This window comes from Callithrix jacchus, chromosome 7, assembly GCF_049354715.1.
Source record: "Callithrix jacchus isolate 240 chromosome 7, calJac240_pri, whole genome shotgun sequence".
Lineage (NCBI taxonomy): Eukaryota > Metazoa > Chordata > Mammalia > Primates > Cebidae > Callithrix > Callithrix jacchus.
Genome location: NC_133508.1, coordinates 76,943,836 through 76,965,723, shown reverse-complemented (window position 1 = coordinate 76,965,723; position 21,888 = coordinate 76,943,836). Strand labels below are relative to the sequence as shown.

At 42.3% G+C, this 21,888-nt stretch overlaps 1 protein-coding gene across 10 annotated transcripts in view; it reads right to left on the bottom strand.

The window, feature by feature from the left end:
- SMAP2 (small ArfGAP2) overlaps nt 1-21,454 on the bottom strand; it is a 49,359-nt gene extending 27,905 nt beyond the window's left edge. For 2 of the 10 annotated variants that reach the window (XM_002750655.6, XM_078331338.1), the window contains exon 1: nt 20,959-21,454. In XM_002750655.6, coding sequence (XP_002750701.1) covers nt 20,959-21,061 — 103 coding nt within the window. In that variant the 5' untranslated portion in view covers nt 21,062-21,454. Of the gene's footprint in view, nt 1-9,143; nt 9,252-11,605; nt 11,711-12,061; nt 12,113-20,958 lie in introns of all 10 variants that reach the window. The other 8 variants (XM_078331340.1, XM_078331344.1, XM_078331339.1 and 5 more) reach the window with 8 other exon arrangements.
- Nucleotides 21,455-21,888: the final 434 nt, after the last annotated feature.

The following is a 21,888-nucleotide window of genomic DNA, read 5'->3' as shown; positions in this document are numbered from 1 at the left end:
TACGCAGATCAATATACTTCTCTGAGAGACAATTTCCGTAACTAAATTAGATTACCTCAAATCTGCCTCTTCTAAAAGATAGTAACTGTATCTCGAAAATTCATTAAACTATTCTGAAAAGGTTGAAGGGAAGGCAATTAACTTTCAGTAAATTTGGCTCCACATTAACCTTACTTACCTGGTTTGTTATTATTATCATGTAGAGATGGAGTCTTTCTATGTTACCCAGGCTGGTTGTGAACTCCTGGGCTCAAGTGATCCCCCCACCTTGGCCTCCCAAAGTACTGGAATTACAGGCATGAACCACTGGGACTGGCCAGTGGGACTGGCCACTGGTTTATTATTAACAGGTAGGGATTTACTGTGACACTTCCTTGTCTCTCCCAGCAGTGGGAGGTAACTAGTGCATACTTGAGTGATGTTTCTGGGAATAAGGAACTATCAATCAGTCATCCGTATCATTATTATCAACTCAATTCCCCAGGCAACTTCAGGAGGGAAAGAATAGGATCCTAGTTTGGACTTTGTTGGCTTTAAAAAGGACATACTGCCAACATATGTTCTGATAATGTCATCACCCCATTCAAAGATATGTCACTGGACCCCACCATCAACTGAACTCTAAACTTCTAAGTGTGGCTTAAATTCTCCCACGATCTGGGTCTTTCTTCAATTCTTATTACTCCTCTTCTCACTTCCGTACACCAACGACATCACTTCCTCTTAAAACTGTAAGTATACATGCCACCTGTCATGTTTCTGCCTCAGAGAAATCTGAGTGAATCCTACCAACAAAGACCCACAGGCCTTTTTCTGATTTGGGGATGGGATACGGAAGGACTCTTGGGTGTAGTGAGTCACTGTTCCAACTAGAGGACCTCCTGACTGCCACAAAAGTCAATGTATACATATATAAAAACACCACATTGTATACTGCAAACACATACAATTTTCATTTGTCAATTATATCCTCATTAAAAAAAATTCTTTCCAGTTGGTCCAGGGGAAGCTATGCAGTCCTCTTGGTGGTGATGTCTGAAAGCTGAGACATGGTTCAAGTCTTTGGGGGTTTCCCTAGGAGATTCTGGTATGTTCCGCTATGATTGTTTTTATAGTAAAAAGCCAACATATTTTAAGGTGGGAGAAAGAGCTAGCCAAGAGATTTTCTGCTAGTATTGAAGATCTTGTAAAGTCAGTGAGGTAAGACTGATTGCATAAGCCAACGAAGCCCCCAGGTGCTTCCATTAGAGGCCAGTCCCTTGTTGCTACAAACAATGAATATGGCAAAACTTAAAAATCTGAACAAGTCCACTTCTTCCTTTGAGGACAATGGACTTTTTCAAAAAAAACAAAAAAACAAAAGTAGACCCCCCTAAGCTTTCATTTCATGGAGTGAACTGATGATGATGGCTCACCTTCAAGGACAGACATGGTCACTTGAAGATTCATCAAAATCCTTCCAATCCCTAGTGATTGGCACCCCAAACACCCTAAACGCACTCCATAAGAAGAGAGAACAACTTCTGAGGGAGATGGTAGATGGCGTGGTTGAAACCCTTATCTTAAGAAAGCCTAGAACTGTATTCCCAAGAAACTGCAGGATGGAAGCAAAGCGTTCAGGAACTGAAGGAAAAAATTCTTGAAAACTGGAACACATGAATGAACTCAGCTACAAATGATAAAGAGAGCCAGCTTAAAATCTATGACTAAAACTGCTGGAGAAAATAGATTTGCTTGCTCTCTTTAGAGCCGATTACATGGATACTGGTAACTTGGAATTGGAAAAAAAAAAGGTGAATCAGAAAATGGAGACCATTTAGACTACTTTCAGAAGTCAATTTGAAGAAACTCATTGATTCTGTTAACTAGAAGAGGCGCAGTGCCTCATGCCTCTAATACCAGCACTTCGGGAGGCTGAGGCCAGCGGATCACCTGAGGTCAGGAGTTTGAGACCAGTCTGGCCAACATGGTAAAACCCCATCTCTACTAAAAATGCAAAAATTGGCCAGGCATTGTGGTGAATGCCTGTAATTGTAGCTATTCAGGAGGCTGAGGCAAAGGAATCACTTCAACCTGGGAGGCGGAGGTTGCAGTGAGCTAAGATTGAGCCACTGCACACCAGCCTGGTTGACAGAGCATGATTCTGTCTCAAAAAAAGAAAAGATTAGAAGAACTACTTACCCTTTCTTGATCAACTTACAGTCTCTCACAAATAGCTTTACAGGGCCTTTTCCCTCTATTTGCAAAACATCTTTCTGTGCAAATCTTGCTCTGCCCACTTTCCCCATGAAGCCTTTTCTCCTTCCTATTCCAACTCCCACAGCACTCTGCTGCCTCTCCTGCGGCACTCACTCATTTGTGGTTGTTCTGTTGTTGGTTTTTTTGTTTGTTTTTCTAAGACAGGGTCTTGCTTTGTTTGTTACCCAAGCTAGAGTGCAGTGCAGCCTCAATCTCCTGTGCTCAAGCAATCCTCCCACCTCAGCCTCTCAAGTAGCTGGGACTACAGGCATGTGCTACCACGCCTGGCCAGCTTTTATTTTTGTGAGCTCCTTTAGGTAACAACAAAAATAAAAGTATACTAATTCATACTAGGTTTTAAAAAAGTATACTAATTCAGTATACTTTTATTTTTGTGAGCTCCTTTAGGTAACAACAAAAATAAAAGTATACTAATTCAGTATACTTTTTTAAAACCTAGTATGAGTATTTTGCTTATGTAGATTTAAGTTTTAGATCACTTATTATAGAAAATTACACAAAGGTAACTTAAATACCCTACACAGAAAGTCAAGGGAAAGGGTATCCTAAATGCTCCTTGTCTCCTGGTTAGCCGATGATATTTCAGCTCTAGCCAATTTCCTTTACACAAAGACCCTGCTTAAAGCATTTATGAATAAGCTAGAAGAGTTGTGGATGAGACATGGCTTCTCTGAATAGGGGAGGGAGGGCACAAAAAATAGCTGCTTTCATTGAGGGCAGGAAGGAGATTATTTCATTAGGAGCCAAACAGTGAGACTATCTCAGTACAAACAATTGTTTGGCTTGAAGACTCCATGTGGGTAATTACTCCAGCAAAGGCTCAGCTGGAATGGAACACGGAGCCTGCCAGGACTTAAGGATAGGGACTGACACAGACTCAAGTGTCTGAATCATGGCTTTGGAATCCCGGAGCATCCCAGCAAAGATGCTCACAGCACACACTCTGCCCCAATCAGCAAGAAGCACCATTCTGCACCCGACCCAGTGCAGAATGTGAATTTAAAAGAGAGGAGAAAAACTGGGGGGTACTGGGAACAAATTCAAAGTTATTAAACCTAAACTGATATTTTAGAGCAAACGTGTCAAGTCCAGAGATTGGATTTCTTGGGAAATCTAATGCATTTCAATCACTACTTCAATGGCTAAAAACAGGCTGGGTGGAATTAGTGTGCAGGGAGAGACTGCTGACCTAACAGCTGGGCAAATCATTTCAAAGTCTGCCAGGTGGACCTGATATTTCAAAACTTGACATTATAATTAAACCAATTTCTTAGTGATCTCACTTCAGGTAATATATGCACACTTGGTTCTCAAATTCCTGTCTTCGTCTTCTGGGGACACTCAGTTCTTTACATTTTTAGGTTACTTCAGGTTAACTTCCTCTTCCCCACAACCAGTATCTACTCATATATTTAAAAAAACAAACAAACAAAAAAAAGAACTAAAGCTGCAAAGTAAGCCTGCCCACTGGGGAAGGGAAGAGGCCTATGTTTAGAAGAAGCTACTAAAAACGGTGATATGGTCACTGTCCAATGAGATTGCTCTTCATCTTCCATCCCTTGGATAGATTCCCCACCCCACCACATTGATGAGGGATTAATTTTTTTCTCCTAGGCAGCTGAAGGGATAACCATCATAATACTAGATTCTGGATGCATAAGACCCAGTCCCAATCCATAACTCACAAGCCCAGGGCCTTCCCAGGTTGCTAACTGATAGCCTTTGCGAGTAAATGCTTTCATACATTTCAATCACTACCCCAACCAAGGCTAACAGCAGGCTGGTGGGTGTAGGCATGTAGGGACTCCTGAGCTAACAGCTGGGCAATCATTCCAAAGCTGGTCAGATAGAATCAACATTTAAAAACCTGACATCATTAAACTCCCTCATAATCAAGTGTTGGCATTCACCTATGTATAGTATACACTTAATACTTACTGATTAAACAGGTAATAAGCAAGAGAGGAACAATATGAAAACTGGTGTTAAAAACAGCCCACATTCACGTAGTCCCATCCTTCTCTCTCTAGACCAATGGCTCCCAACAGAATCAATTTCCCCGCAACGGGCAATGTTGATGTCTAGAGACATTTTTGGTTGTCACAGCTGGCAGGGGGATAGGTAAGGCATCTAGTGGGCAGAGGACAGGAACTATGGCTTCTAAACATTCTAAAATGCCCTGGACAGTGCCCACAACAAGGAATCACTCAACATGTCAATAGTCTGGGGTTGAGAAATCCTGCTCTAGAGGAACCATTTTTAAGCCACTTAGTTTGAAGTGAGACACAAGAATGTCAATTTTGTGGAAAATCTTCTCTTGTTCTGTAACAAACATCCACATTTAGAGCATAAAATTCTAAAATTATAACAAATTTAGATTTTTTTACAATTTGTAAAAAAATTGATCTAGGAATGATCTAGTCTAGGCACAGTTGGAGAAACTAAGGCCTAGAGAGCTCAAGTCATTTGCTCAAGTTCACAGAAGAAAGGATCAGCTGGACTTAAATCACAATCATCTTTACACACCCAAATGTGTGTTATACACAGTGGATGCTCAATGTTCACTAAATTGATACTTGGTTCTTTACGTGTTTTTTTTTTTCTTGTTTTGTTTTTTTAAGACAGAGTCTTGCTCTGTTGCCCAGGCTGGAGTACAGTAGTGTGATCTCGGCTCTCTGCAACCTCTGCCTCCTGGTTCAAGCAATTCTGCCTCAGCCTCCTGAGAAGCTGGGATTACAAGCACACACCACTACGCCCGGCTCATTTGTGTATTTTTAGTGCAGATGGGGTGTCACCATGTTGATCAGACTGGTGTCGAACTCCTAACCTTGTGATCCACCCACCTCGGCCTCCCAAAGTGCTGGGATGACAGGTGTGAGCCACTGCATCCGGCCAGGTGTTTTTTTTTTTTGTTTTTTTTTTTAATTACAACATACAATTCATTCTCTGCTGCTGGGAATCTGAGACTGTTTATGAAGACTTCCCATCCACACTCCCCTTCCTCAAAAAGAAGCCCAGAACGGAAAAAGAGTGTAACGTACTAGAGCTCAAGACCCGTGGCCAGGCAGAAAATGTTTCTGAATTGTTTCCAGGGAAGTTCGTGCCTTTCACCCAGGCAGAGGCTCTACACAAAACCTTCTATCTAAGTGAGCAAATAAGCCCTTGTGCAAGACCATGGACATATGAATTTATCTTCGCAACTCAGCACAGCAGCTTTCCTAACACACTGGGCGAGTCCCAACCTATGGCAAACAGATGGAAAATCAGTGCCAGTTTCATTGAATCACAACCACATCCAAACAAGCTGGAGAGCTTTCAGTTCTAAACAAACAGCAGAATCCAAATGAATTCTGGGATCAAAGTACAGATGGCTGGTTAATCCAGTGGCACGCTGAATATCAGTCATCAAAACAGCCCTGGCTTGAGGGAGGAGAGCAAAAGGTGGAGATTTGCCCTTTAAAAAGAAAACATTCACCACAAAGTTTCAAAACCTAGGTGTTTCAGAATACAGTACAATGAGGTAGAGGTCAAAAGACATGGCACAGGGGGTAGGGCAAAGATACCAGCCATGTGGATAGAAAGATCCCACAAAGGGAACATGAGGCAGATGAACCCAGGGCAGGTCTCCAGGGGGGGAAAAAAAATCACAATTTCAAAAGAGCCCACGTAAGAGTCTTTAAATTAAACAAACCTGTTCCAGTGGGCACAAGGAGAGCTTCTGAAAGTGCTGTAATGTTATTAATTTCTACAGCACCTGAGAACAATGTCTAAATATTTACTCTCATCTCACAAAAGGGCTAAAAGACTGCTATTTCAGCCCCCTGTTTCACATTTCATGCTACATTTTCCCCAAGATTATGTGTCACACTAAAACCTCCTCCTGAGAGGGCAGAGGATTAGCTTCGTGACTAGCTCCAGCTTTCAAAGCAGCACAGGTGGCAGAAGCACAGAAATGAAATGGCACAAAGAAGCAATTACCACAAAGCAACCATGAGATTCACCTGCTCAGCTTCCTGCAATGTTACAGATCTTCAGATATCTAGGCTAACAGTATGAGGATGACTATCAAAAAACAAAGTGTATGACCTCACAACACACATTAATAGAATAATGCTGCTCATAACAGGGACACAGACACTATGTGCCAGACACTGTGCATTAGGTATGCAGATAAATGTGAGAACACAGTCCCTGTCCTCATCTTCAGTCTAAGGAAGGCCCTTCTTCAAAAAAATAAAAATGCAGTAGCTGTTACCTCCTTTCTACTAATGTAGGACCTCTAATCCACCTTCCTAGTGGACTAAATTTAAGTGAATGAGGACTGTTTGAACGTAAGATGCTAGTCAATGGCACAGGGTATTTCTGCACATCAGGTATATAATGTGAAAGTGCTGGCCGATCTTGCTGTGATATCCATAAAACTGTTTCTCATGTTCCTTATGTACCTCATGGGGAAACCAGGGTTCTCCCAAGTTCCCCCTTCCTTGCCTCAGCAGACATCTACTGCAATGAAGCAGTTCAGGACAATGCCCACAGCAAAGCCATCTCTACGTGGGCTCAATCCAGAGAATTCCCTTGGTAACTTTCTAAATTAGAGGGCCCACTTGACTACTCCAATATAAACACATACACAAGTAACCCATCATTCTAACAACATAAAAATTTATACTGCCTTATTTGTATGGCTGAAAAACTGAAAACTCAAATATTCAACAATTGGGCAAGAGATAATAATGACATGTTGCAATGATGGGATACAATATAGGTATTTAAATGTTTTTAATGTCATGAAATAAACCTATAATAAATGTTAAGCAAAACAAGAATGATATGAAATCATTCCGGTATAAGCTCAAGTAAATGGGTGATAGAATTATGAAAAGTAAGGCTGGGCATGGTGGCTGATGCCTGTAATCACAGCACCCTGGCAGGCCGAGGCAGGCAGACGATGTGAGCTCAAGAGCAGCCTGGGCAACATGGCAAAACCCCATCTGTATTAAAAATACAAAAACTGTAGTCCCAGCTACTTGGGAGGCAGAGACAGGAGAACTGCTTAAGGCTGGCAGGCAGAGGCTGCAGTGAGCCAAGATCGAGCCACTGCACTCCGGCTTGGGAAACAGAGCGAGATACCTTGTCAAAAAAAAAAAAAAAAAAACCCAAAAAGAAAGGAATTATGAAAATTTCAGCATCACTATATTTTTCATACTTTCCAATGATTTTTATCATGAATATGGATAGGTTTCATAATCATAAAAGATAAAGTTTTAAAAAAAAAAACAGCATTTGATGATGTTTAGATTATAAGCACAGGGATCCTCCCATCTCCCCAGCTCCTAAAATCCCACAAGACAGAAAACAACTGGTCTGTTCCTATGGCAACAAATTTTTTTTTCCTTATATGTATGAGAAGTCTAATGAAACTGGGACCTATTTTTACTCTGCCCATAATATGGACCCTTGAACTGAACCACTTATGTCAGGCTACTTCCATTCAGACCAGGCTCAGACCAAGTTAGAATTCTCAGAGGAGCCAAGCCAGAGTCTTCCTGATTCCAATGCTGGATTTAATGAAGCTTCCTTTCTCTTTCATATAATCTGGGAATGTTAATACTGTAGTCACACAGTAGGAAAGACTCTCCTCAAGTTTCTCCTCCATCTGTAACAGTTCCTCTAAACTCTTCATGCCTACTTTCATAGAGACAAAGTCAATCCCTGTTCCAAACAGCTATTCTTTCAGTAAAAATGATTTCAACATAGCAGAAGAGCCTAAATCTCTTAATTCATTCTTTCTAAAATCAGCTGTCCCACTCAAATTGATTTCCGTCAGCTCTGCTGTTTACAGTTATTTTGAACAAAAACATCATGGTAAGTTTCCTTCCTATTTCTCTTCTCAGGGTTTGTGTCAGTTATAAAGAGTGATAAAGTGTCAACAACAACGAAAAGACACCAACACCCCCTTCCCCCACAAGCTTTACACTACAGCGTATGATGTCACCAGTTCACACAGAAAATTGCCTAAGAAATTACTTTTTGAAGGCATAGAACAAAAACCACCACCTAAATCATATTAAGACCAAATTTCCTTAACTCAAAACCAGAAACACTAGAGAACTCATTTCTAAATCCACACATTTGGGGACTTCCAGTTAGACAAGAAAAGAGGAAGTTAAACAACAAAATGTACTGTGTGTGCACTTCAGACTAATGAGGTGAAGTCACATTGTAGGGTTAACATGTAAACCCACATCCACAGATGTAAGCTCTGGTAGAGGCTTGGGGATTTATGGTCTTTCCATCACCAGCAACTGCTGCAAAACACAGCACAGCTATTTGAAAAAAGGGAAAAGAAAAGGTGATCTATTTGCTCAAATCACCATGCTAGGACAGGCTTAGCAGCTACAGCTGAGAGTAGATCTCTCTCCCTCTCAAATTTGCTTCACTATTTCAATATATCATAAAATGAGAGCATTACATATTTGGTTTGTGGTTGAGAGGAAATGACATGAGGCCTGAGGGGCCCAGTTCTCATTGTTTCAGATTAAGAAATTTCTTTTTGGAAGCTTTGACCCGAAATTTTTTTTAAAAAAGTATTTTCCAAGTGAGCCTATGAAATCCAGAACTTAAATAAATTGTATTCCATACGTATTTAAAAGCAAACCAGAATTCCTACAGGAAATCTATAAACTGAGGGGGAAAGAGGGATATGGTCAACAAAAACTATCAGAGAATCACTTAACATTAATTGAAAATGAAAAGAAGCAACAATAATAAAATTCTACTACTACTCAGGGACATGCTACAAAGGTGGGATTCCAGCCACACATGAGGGCAGATGGGGCATAAGGGGAAGAGCTGGACAAACTGAAGACAACCACCAGAGCAACCTTACGCTGACGGATGGCCACAGCTGAGGCAGATCTGGCTCATCTCTGGGGCTTTCCAATGGGGAGAGACCTGCAGTTCAGCCATCAGTGGACCCGCATTCACAAAGCCTGTGGGGAAACACAGGATCCAGAAGAGTGGGGTAGGGAAGGAGAAAGTGTGGGAAAGGGAAGAGTCAAACACAGCAGTGAAATATTACATTTACTAAATATGAAGCTTCAAAAATGCATAGATGGACCTCTTAAGTTGAGATGGACCAGGTGAAAAGAACCAGTACTCTGGGAGGCAGGCTGATACGCTTTTTCAAATCCCAAATTACATTTCATTACACCTGTGAATCAGAGTAACACCTGCCAAGAGGAAATGAGTTTTTTGGAGAAGAGAAACAAGGAAAACCTCTGCAATTTTTGCAGTTGGTAACTTCATTCAAACAATGAGGGTCCTTTATCTGTGGCCTCTGTGGGAAGTAACAGCCTAAAAGCAAACATACTCACACTGCACTGAAAATGTCTGCTGGCCTAGTTCCACCAATTCCATTAATATAGCAAGAGGCCAAATGCAGGTGACCTGATTGACATAAAAAGCATTTCTAGAAAGTGCTGAACTTGTCTCATATAACTCATTAGACACTTTTATAATCAAGAAGAAAACAAGTAGCCACAACTTGGAAAGCTCTACCCTTAAGTGGAGCAGCAGCAACATTCCTGACAACACAAAATATTTGTCAGGTCAGGATAGAAGAAAACAGACCCAGTGATCTTGCCTCCCTTACCCAGTGCAAACTTATTTGAAGTTGCGGAGTAAAACAAATCAATAAGACTAGTTAAACTGACATGTAGCACGAGATAAAACAGCCACACTACAGTTACCTTAACAATATAGTAAGACTGGGCTGAGGCCTGGGCTTGGTGGCTCATGTCTGTAATCTCAGCACTTTGGGAGGCCAAGGCGGGCGGATTGCTTGAGGCCAGGAGTTTGAGACCAGCCTGGCCAATGCGGTAAGACCCTGTCACTACCAAGAATACAAAAAAATTAGCTGGGCATGGAGGCGCATGCCAGTAATCTCAGCTAATTAGAAGTCTAAGGTAAGAGAATCACTTGAACCTGGGAGGTGGAGTTTGCAGTGAGCCAAGGTGCACTCAGCCTGGGTGACAGAGCAAGACTTTGTCTCCAGAAAAATGAAAGAAGAAAAAAAAAAGACTGAGCTGTACCATGTTTTAAGGCTGCAATCCTCAACATTCTTTGTGTATAGCTTGTGTTACTAACTCAAGCTGTCCAGTTGTAGATGTACTCAATGTTGAGGCACCATACCTAAGACTTCCCAGAAATGACAGGGTAGGAACTTATTTTCTGAGTAACCAAACGATAAGTTCCTCCTGGCAGCAGCCAACAGTTAAATAGAGATTCAATACAGAAGCCTATTTGCCTAGTCACACCCCTAAGTATACAGGCTATGACTGAGTTGTTACATTACTTCCTGGGACTAATAATTGTTTCAGCAACAGTCAAGATCCTTTAGAAGCATGAGACGCTGTATGTAACTGCTGGAAAGCCCTTCTGTTTGCTTGTCCAAAATAATTCAAATATTATTAAAGTTTTTGAAAGAAATTACATCTTGGAGAATTAAGTGCCTTTGTGTCTTTGCCTGTTTGTGCTGGGATCCCTTCCCTGCGTGGCTTGATCACAGGGAACTACATCTCCCAGGCTCCCTTTGCCCATTGATTTCGGAATAAGTTCCATCCATGGGAGGCACTGGTAAGGATAAGAGGCAAGGGCAGAGAGCAGCCAAGGTAATGTGCTCTCTCACTTGGCCTAGTTCCAGCTGTCACCAGACGCTCCTCTTTCCAAGCTCACACCAGACCACTCAGGGTTCTAACTCTTGGTGACACTAGTGCACCATCTATTTTCCTTGGGGGCGCAGTAGTTTCCAGGCATTGATAATCGCTGGTGTGCCTCACTAGCCTCTGTTTAGCTTCTTGGCTCTTCTAGCAGCGGAGTAACCTATTCCCTATTTTAAATTCCCTCTGCTTATAAGACCAACAGTGACTTCTGTTCCCCTGACTGGTCCTTGACTGACACAGGGCCTTCCAAACATATTTTAAAACTTACTTTTCAGAAAATGAATAGCTTTCCTAAGAATTAAAGCAATTATTCAGATAGCCTAGAAAAGATGTCTTCTAATATGAAACAAAATATTTACAGATGACAAAATCAATCCATGCATTCAAACAAATATTTACTGAGAGCCTGGTCTGTGCCAAGCACTGTACTAGGTATTAGGAATACTATAGTGGACAAAACAGGCATAAACCCCTACCTGCTAGCTTACATTCTAGGGACGTGTTAAGTATGGCACATTACGATTTTAAAAATTAACCAATACAAGACTCTCGCTTTAACAATAGAGGAATTTCGTAAAAGTGAATTAACTTTAAGGTGTTCTACTCTACATAGACTTTCCTACCTTTTCAATGTGGTCTGCTGAACTGTCACATTCCAGGGGCCAATATAGAACTTCTTCAAAGCTAGTATCTACATAAACTGGCCACTTGCTCAAACAGAAGTACAACTGTGATAAGGATTTAAACAGAACAATAACAAAAGTTAGGCACTGTATGCTTACAGTGTAAAGCATATGTGTGTCTTATGTAAATTCTTGCTTGGCATCATTTTTACAGAAAATACCATTTGGAGGAACTGAGTCCGACTCAATTTAGTAAGTCACTTTATTCCTTCTCTGTAGCGCAGGTAGAGTCCATCAACATAACATACAAAGCCAGTGGCCATGTACATAACAAGTAGAATGTTGCAGTTAGTGATTGCATGACACAATTTCCAAGATGGAATTTTCAGGCAGAAGAATAGAAACAGACCATGACTCATGCGATGAACAGTTATAAGAAAGCTGCCACCTACATACCACAATGACATCAGTTTAAAAATGCAGCAAGAAGGTCGTTCTCTGATTTATCTAGAAAAAAAAAAGATTTACTGAAAAGTATCCTGAGAGATGAGACTTCAGCTACCTGTTTATGCATCCTAAGCAGTGAACAACCAGGAGCACACATCAGGTATTCCAAATAGGACCTGCTTGAGCATAAGAGCATGTTCAGCCTCAAAAATCAACATCATGAGCTCCAGAAATAACATAATATCTACTGCTGGCACTTCACTAGACTTATGATAAAATAATTTAATGTACCCACAAATGTACATTTCAATGGAGAATTTATGGGCACAATGCTCAGACCTTTCTTACTATTCAGCTATTAAAAAGCATTTCATGCCTGCAATTTTATAATCCCATGTGAACAGCAGGTGGACCTACAATACTATGGGCTTCTGACACAACAGGGAGTCTAAAGCATAGTGCATATTCAAAATCTCAATGCCACAGAGCAAGTCACCCACAGAGCCCAGGTTTTAACCTCTACTCCTCATCATTTCTCAACATACAGTCAAAATATACTAAAGAATCCCCCCACTGTGGGCATATTGAGTGAAACAGGTTAATTAAATAAAAAAAAAAAAAAGAATCCCCCCCGCTACACACAAAACAGTATACGTTGGAAGCTTTGCACATTCTGTTCCTTCTTCCTACAATGCAAAGTTCCCTAAATTCACTTGACAAAGTCATGCTTATTCTTTAAGGCAGCCTACTTTTCTCTTTGAAGCCATGACTTCCTGAGGAAGACTTTTTTTTTTTTTTTTTTGAGACGGAGTTTCGCTTGTTACCCAGGCTGGAGTGCAATAGCGTGATCTCGGCTCACCGCAACCTCCGCCTCCTGGGTTCAGGCAATTCTCCTGCCTCAGCCTCCTGAATAGCTGGGATTACAGGCACATGCCACCATGCCCAGCTAATTTTTTGTACTTTTAGTAGAGACGGGGTTTCACCATGTTGACCAGGATGGTCTCAATCTCTTGACCTCATGATCCACCTGCCTCGGCCTCCCAAAGTGCTGGGATTACAGGCATGAGCCACCGCGCCTGGCTTCTGAGGAAGACTTCTTTGCCTTCTTTGATACTTTCATTTCTCCCTGTGTACCATGCCACAATGATAATTACTATATTGCATCATTCATATTTTTACCCACCTGCTTCCCCATTAGACTGTAAAATCGTTGAGAACAAAGACCCTTTCTTTTAATCTATAGGTCCTGGTACAATGTCTGACAAAAAGTAGGTAGTAAGTGCTTAACAAACATTTTTTGAATGGCTATATGTAGTGGGGGATCTCAGGCTTGCAAAGTTCCACCTAAAAGATATTGCATTTTCTATTCTTTATGTCACTAGCACAAAATGATATTTGAAGGGCAAGGAGAACACATATGAAAGTACCTCCCAGAGAACAGGTTTAATATGTTGACATTAAAAGACAATCTAATGGGGATTTTGATAAATCACTTTCAGTAAAACTATCAATCTAACCATGACTATCAGAGTTATAGTGCACTAGCTATAAAAACTCAGAAAGTGATGTGATCTTGGCTACAGAAGGGCATTTAGCAACTAGAAATGGAAGCAGAACTCCTTCTGTTGTCCAGATCTAATGGAATTTTTTTACTTATTTTATTTTTGTTGTTTGTTTTTTGTTTTTTGTTTTGAGATGGAGTTTCTTGTTGCCAGGCTGGGGTGCAATGGTGCGATCTCAGCTCACCGCAACCTCTGCCTCCTGAGTTCAAGCAATTCTCCTGCCTCAGCCTCCCAAGTAGCTGGGACTACAGGTGTGCGCCACCATGCCCAGCTAATTTTTGTATTTTTTGTAGAGACGGGGTTTCACCATGTTGACCAGGATTGTCTCGATCCCTTGACCTTATGATCCACCCGCCGCCTCGGCCTCCGAAAGTGCTGGGATTATAGGCGTCAGCCACCGCGCCCGGCCTTTTTACTTCTTAAAAGGTGACACAGGCTGGGCGTGGTGGCTCATGCCTATAATCCCAGCACTTTGGGAGGCCAAGGCGGGTGGATTACGAGGCCAGGAGTTCAAGACCAGCCTGGCCAACGTGGTGAAACCCCGTCTTCTACTAAAAATACAAAAAATTAGCCGGGCATGGTGGTAGGCTCCTGTAGTCCCAGCTACTCAGGAGGCTGAGGCAGGAAAATCGCTTGAACCCAGGAGGCAGAGGTTGCAGTGAGCTGAGAATGGTGCCACTGTACTCCAGTCTGGCCAAAAGAGCAAGACTCCATCTCAAAAAAAAAAAAAAAAAAAAAAAAAAGCCACAGATACAGCTAAAATAATTTAAAATTGATAGGAAAGTTCATTTCTAAGGAATATTTAACAAGCAATGACTTGGCTATCAACAGAAAACAAATGTAAGGCAAAGCTAAAGATTAATGTACATAAGTTAAACTTTAAGACAACTATTAGAAAATTTCTACACAAAGAAATTCCCTAGTCTAATCCTTCATACAAGTTTGAAATCAGGAAAAACCAGAGACCACCCCCAAGGGTACCATAAAGTACATTTGCAAAAATGCCAGAACTCCCATATATAGGAAATGGTTTTGGCTTAAAGACTAGGGAATTACTGGGTGAGTCATTCTAACTGTGGCTTCCAGTAACCAGACTATCTTAAGGGAATAAACTCAAAAGTAAAACTAATAAAATCAAGATAAATTATGATCAGCAACAATAAAAATAGATAATGCAGACATTTGAGTAACACATTACTTTACAAGGTAATTTCATATTTCAAACTAGGAAAATTAAGCTGAGAAAGTTAGGTGGTATGTGGAATCAGGTCGCCAAGATGCAATAAGCAAAGTAAAGGAGTTTGACTGGCTGTTCCAACACTAAGTCTACAGACTCTTTCATTAGTCTGTCTCTCCACCATCTTAAGAGTGGGCTTATATGTGTCTTTGGGCCTAGGACACTTTCTAAGATGCCTTCAAAGAGAACAGTGTCCGCTGGGTACGGTGGCTTATGCTGGTAATCCTAGCATTTTAAGAGGCCAAGGAGGGCAGATCACTTGAGGTCAGGAGTTTAAGACTAGCTGGACAACATGGTGAAACTCTGTCTCTGCTAAAAATATAAAAATTAGTGGGGTACTTGTAATCCCCGCTACTCAGGAGGCTGAGGTAGGAAAACTTGAACACAGAAAGTGGAGTTTGCAGTGAGCCAAGATCACACCACTGCACTCCGGCCTAGGAGACATAGCAAGACTCCATCTCAAAAAAAAAAAAAAAAAAAAAAAAAAAAGGGAGAGAGAGAGAGCAATGTCTTCCAAATCATTTAAGAATACCTTTCAGTTTAATCAGGATAACCTGGTCACAGCCTTAGAAAATACTTTCAAAGAACAAAGCACTCCTCAGTGTGCATGGAAAGTGAATGCTCTCCATGTTCTGTTGATTGAAAAATGCAGATGTCAGGAGCTGTGGGTAGTATGCTACTGTTTGTATAAAAGCACTGCAAAGGAATATATTTAAATGTAGTTGTTTGTCTATGCCTGTATTATCTCTTAAAAGTCAGATGAGAAATTGCCAAGAATGGGTTGGGCATGGTGGCTCAAGCCTGTAATCCCAGCACTTTGGGAGGCCAAGGCAGGTGGATCACCTGAGGTCAGGAGTTTGAGACCAGCCTGACCAATACAGTGAAACCCCATCTCTACTAAAAGTACAAAAATTAGCTGGGCGTGGTCGGGGGGCACCTGTAATCCTAGCCACTCAGGAGGCTAAGGCAGGAGAATCACTTATACCAGGAGGGAAATGCTGCGGTGAACCAAGATTGTGCCATTGTACTCCACCCTGGGCACCAAGAGTGAGACTCTGCCTCAAAAAAAATAATAAAGAAAAAGAAGAGGCTGGGCACAGTGGCTTGCGCCTATAATTCCAGCACTTTGGGAGGCCAAGGTAGACAGATCACAAGGGCAGGAGTTTGAGACCAGTTTGGCCAACATGGCAAAACCCCATCTCTACTAAAAATGTTAAAAAGTAGCTGGGCATGGTGGCGGGCACCTGTAATCCCAGCTACTTGGGAGGCTGAGGCAGGAAAGCTGCCTGAACCCAAGAGGCAGAGGTTGCAGTGAGCCAAGATCTCGTCATTGCACTCCAGCCTGGGCAACAGAGTGAGACTCTGAGGAAAAAAAAAAAAAAAAAACTGCCAACAATGTTTACCTCCAGGGAGGGAAAATGGTGGCTCAGACAGAGATGAAGGATAGCAGAATGACTTTACATTGTTCCTACTCCTCTTTGGACGTTTTGGATTTTGAACTACATGGAAGTGCTACCTTTTTCTAAAAGTAAATTTAAATGTAAATTTAAAAACATGTAATAGAAGTTGGAACAGAGGCAGTAGTTAGGTGAGTTGAGGTGAAACATTTCAGAGATAAGATGTAGCAGAAGAAGGGAAACGCAAAAAATTATTAGTTTCTGTCGGACTCTAGAATTCTGCGTGGTGTTTCAGTCTGAAGAAAGTATTCCTAAGATGTTCAGATTTCCTGTACTCTTAACTCTTTGCCCTACCCGCCAGGTATGGTGTGTCACACCTGTAATCTCAGCACTTTAGGAGGCTGAGATGGGAGGATTGCTTGAGCCCAAAAGTTAGAACCAGCCTGGGAAACACAGTGAGACCCTGTCTCATTTGTAGATAAGCCAGTAAATAAATAAATAAATCTTTGCCCATCAAACAGCTCTCAACTTCTCACAAAAAATGATACACTGAGAAAGAAGTGTCCCAACAGTGGACACAAATATTTAGGTCATCAGAAAGGTAGTCAGCCCTCCATGAGAAATGGGTTCTGCATCTGTGGATTCAACCAACTGCAGATTGAAAATATTTGAAAAAATGGCTGGGCCCCATGGCACATGCATGTAGTCTTAGCACTTTGGGAGGACAGCTTGAGCCCAGGGGTCTAAGCCCAGGGGTCTTGAGCCCAGGCTGCAGCAAGCTATAATCACACCACCATACTCCAGCCTGGACGGCAGAGCAAGACCTTGTCTCTAACAAAAATAAAGAAGAAAGAAAATATTCAGTAAAAAATGAATGGTTGTGTCTGTACAGAACATGTGCCCACTTTTTTCCTTGTCATTGTTCTCTAAATGATACAGAGTAACAACTACTGACATAGCATTAACATTGTATTAGGTATTAAAAGTAATCTAGAGATGATTTAAAGTGTAAGGGAGGATGTGTATAAGTTATACGCAAACACTACGCCATATAAATGCTCAGGGACTTGAGCATCTGTGGATTTTAGTATCCCAGCAGGTTCCTGGAATTAATCCCCCATGGATACCAACGGACAACTGCAGATCCTTTCATGGCAAATAAGATAGTATCCAGTTTAAAACACAGTCTCTGAAGAGGTAGCTTAGCAGTTATCTCTCACACTGATAAAATCTGGAATTGCAGAGCTAGAGGTTAAACCTTGGACCAGCATGACCTCAAGTACAAAGGAGGTATGACCCATACCCAAAAATGAAACCAGTCTCAACCAGCTAGAGTTACCGTTGACATATCTGGAATTTTCAGTTTTGTCCTCTGTTCTATCACTACCTAAGTCAGTCCAAAAGTTCACCCCAAAAGTCACATTAACCCCAGGGCTTTGGGTAATGAAGAAAACACATCTTGAGCCTAGAGCAAATCACAGCATTTCTTTAAAAGGCAGTACCAAAGTAGTTTCCTTTCCCACACTGAAATTACTGGAATGGCTTAGTGGTCCCAGAAACTGGTGAGACTCATGCTCAAGCAAGTTAAAAACCCCAGGATCAACAAAACTTATGCTAAGTAAAAAGAACACATGCTTGTTCTCTATTCTGACGTTTATTTGTTTTGTTTTGTTTTTGAGACAGGGTCTTGCTCTCTCGCCCAGGCTGGAGCACAGTGGCATTCGATCATAGCTCACTGTAGCTTTGACCTTCTGGGCTCAGGTGATCCTCCTGCCTCCACCTCCTGAGTAGCTGGGACTACAGATGCACACCACCACACCTGGCTAATTTTTTAATTATTGGTGGAGACAAGGTCACACTATGTTGACCAGGCTTGTTTTGAACTCTTGGACTCAAGTGATCCTCCCTCCTTGGCCTCCTAAAGTGCTGGGTTTACAGGTTTGAGCCACCACACCCAGCCTCTATTCTGAAGTTTAAATCACATATCTTAAAAGTCAATTAATAAATGTTCCTAAATAAGTATAAGAATTTAAAAATAAAAGTCATTGCCAAAGAGTTATTTTGGGACATTGCAAAAATACCTGCTCATAGGTCTATAGTCTGTGCCACATCATCAAACTGGATAATAGAGGAGCAATCACTCACCATATTCAGTTAACTTTCAATTTTTTAGGAAAGGACACAGGAATACAGGTAAGTAAACTCAAATCCAAATCTCATTTTAGCCAACACTTTTGAAATTCCTCCTCCAATGAAATGTATTTTTTATCAGAGCTAACAGGGAACAATCTATTGATGCAAATGTCTTTTCCTTCAACCATCTGACAGTTGTCCAAATGATCATTACGACAACCAAAATTAGAAAATAGGAGGGGAAAAAGAGAGGACTTGGAGGGGTGGAATGGCATAGATAATTCATAAGTTGCATAAACGGAGGTCTCAACAAATGCCTATTTGTCATAATTGAAAGATGACTGACCCATTGTCATCTCATTTTTAATACAATGACCAAGTCACTCAAGCCACTCCTGAAAATGTAAAACTAACTTTTGAAAAGAAATGGCTTGAGGATCCAAGATTCTATCATTAACAGTAGTTAATAAAGTTTACAAGCCAGCAGTTACTAGTTCTTATTAAGAATTCTGGTATTTCATAATCTGATCCCCAGTAAGGTTATTAATAAAAACAATGGAAATTTGGGGCTGGGTACAGTGGCTCACGCCTGTAATTCTGGCACTTTGGGAGGCCCAGGCAGGTAGATCACCTGAGGTCAGGAGTTCAAGACTAGCCTGGCCAACATGGTGAAACCCCAACTCTACTAAAAATACAAAAATTAGCTAGGCGTGGTGGTGGGCGCCTGTAGTCCCAGCTACTTGGGAGACTGAGGCAGAAGAATCACTTGAACCTGGGAGGCGGAGGTTGCAGTGAGCCAAGATCATGCCATTGCACTCCAGCCTGGGCCACAAGAGCAAAACTCTGTCTCAAAAAAATAAATAAAAATAAATAAAAAGCAATGGAAATTTGGAGGAAGAAGTAGTGAATCAGCCTCTCTCTTCCATATGCTATATTTTATTGGAATACGAGTAAGTATAAGAGTAATATGAGAAACGGGGGAGGGGGTGATTCTAATCATCAAAATGGAATCTGACTCTCCAACTGCAGCAATGCTCATTCCAGTGGGTTGCTTCACTGTGACTCAAGATCTGTCAAATAAGGACATAAGAAAATTTGAATAAAGCCAAGATACACTCCTAAGATAAAATTAATCTTCCCATAGATCTAACAGAAGATCTAACGAGAATCAACCTATAAGAAAGTAACCTACTCAACATAAATTGATTCCAAAATACTTTTTAAAATGAATTATTGCTCATGCAAAAATTCAGGAAAGAATTCTAGGAACTTATTTTCCTAATGGCACATTCCATTTATCTATTGGTAAAGGTCACTAAAATACATTACTAGGTGTCTACGTATCATTCCCCTGTTCTCCGTTTATAATCTTATTTTTCAAAAATAAAAGATAATTAAGTGAAAGCATCAATTAAGTATATCCTTCCTTTCTCAAAATAAATACAAATACAATTGAATCCTTTAATAGAATATACCTACTACACTACACGGCAAACAACCCTGGCAAATCCACTGCATTATGAACAAAAGTAAATTAATAGTCGCCCTCAAAATATAACTATCCATTTCTCCCCAACCAAAGGGAAAAGAATTTTCTCAACTCCTCCAATTAAATGCCAAAAGAATTAGAAAATACAGGAAAAAAATTATAGAAGCTCGTATAAATGTCAAGTGCCAACATTTCACTAATAACCAAGATTTCCTATTGCATTGCCTTTTAATTGTATCAAATCACGAATCTTTTAGGGCACAGAAAAAAAAGACTAAATGGTTCTGTCAATTTACAATGATCCTATTTCACCTTTAGAAGTGTGATCACCATGGAAGCAACGAATTCCTGTTGCCTGTTTCTCCGCTGATTAAACGAATCCGGCACTACAGGCAGAATCGGCTAGTTTCTGCCACCACTCATACATAGGCCTCCAACGCACTCTACAAGCCAGGGCTAGGCTGTCTAGAAATCCGCACTGTGTCACACTGCATAAGGCAGTTTCCCACTGTACACATACATAAAGCCACCTAAGCACTCTTGTCAGAGCTTAGCAAGACTGCAAAATGACATAAGTTGCTAACCAAATAGCAGGAAGCAACAATCACCACCTTTAGAAATCATTTAAGCAGTTTTCCTCTCCGCCATCTCACTTCCCTCCCCCTCCTCGTCATTCTCTCTCTCTCACTCACACACACATACACACACACACACACACACACACACACGAACGCACTGCAGTTCATCCCCAGCTTTGCAAGTGACATGCTGGGCGCTCTAGACTGACAGCGGCCCAGAACTCATTCAGAGCCCTCAAATACAGACATTCTCACCTGAACACGCCAGGCAACTTCCACCTGCACCATCACCTCCACCCTCCCCGACACACACACACTTGCTCTAGCAAGCTCTCCCCACATCAATCCCCGAGCTGCAGAAAGCCCAGCAGGCTCATTGCAAGCGCAGCATGCGTTTCCACTTATAAGCCGAGTTGAGCGACCTAAGCTCCAGAAACCTCCTCCTCATGCAGCCCACCTCAACCACCCCAACCCAGCTGGACCCCTGGCCTGCCAGGTGGGATGCGCTACCTTTAGACTGGCAGTCCGCACAAAACTTATTATCCTCCTCCAGCAGCAGGTTGGCCAGGACAGCCTGGTACCGATCCACGTCCTTCACCGACTTGCCTGTCATGGCCAGGGTGCCGGCGGGGGCAGAGGGCGACGCGCCCTCCTCGCCCCCAGAGACCCCTGCCTCAGTCCGGTGGTGAGGACTCCCAGTGCCCCGCCCAGGGGTACCTCCTGAGCGGGAAGAGCCTTCTCCGGCGTGGCCGGGCGCCCCTTCCCAGGTCGGCGGCGTCAGCCCCCCACTCCGCAGCCCCTCTGCGCGGCGCCCCCTGGCGGGCTTCGGGACAGGCCCGCGTCCAGGAGAGGCTGCGGGGCCAGGGACCCTCAGCCGAGGCAAAGGCAGACCTCGGGCCTCCTGGGTGCCTGACGCAGAAATGACCCTCCGGCCGGCCTATCTGCTGGCCGTGTGTCCCGCGCCTCGGTTTCCCTGGCAGCTGCCACCAGCTCCACCACCACCTCCGCAACCTACTTCCGGCAGCTCTTCCTCCCCACCTCCACCCTGCCCAGCCCGCGCATGCGCCCCGCCCCCACGGCGCCGCACTGGGCTTTTCCTTCGGCTCCGCCTCTCGGGAACCAATCCGGGGAGAAGCGGGGGGCGGGGCTTGGGTGGGGGCGGAGGGAAGGGGTGGGCACTCCCCCTGCGTGTCCTTGGAAGAGAATGAATGGAGCCTGGTAGAAAAGGAGTGGAGGGAATGGAAGAAAGTGAAGGAAGACAACAACTAACATTGACTGAGCTCTTACTATGCGCCAGGCACTGTATTAAGCGCTTTATATGAATTATCCTAATATAATCCCCACAACGACCCTATGAATTAAATACTTATCATCCTTATGTAACCTGAGGGTTGTGGATAACCCAAAGTCCTCCAGCTTGTTTTTTCCAACAGCCAAATA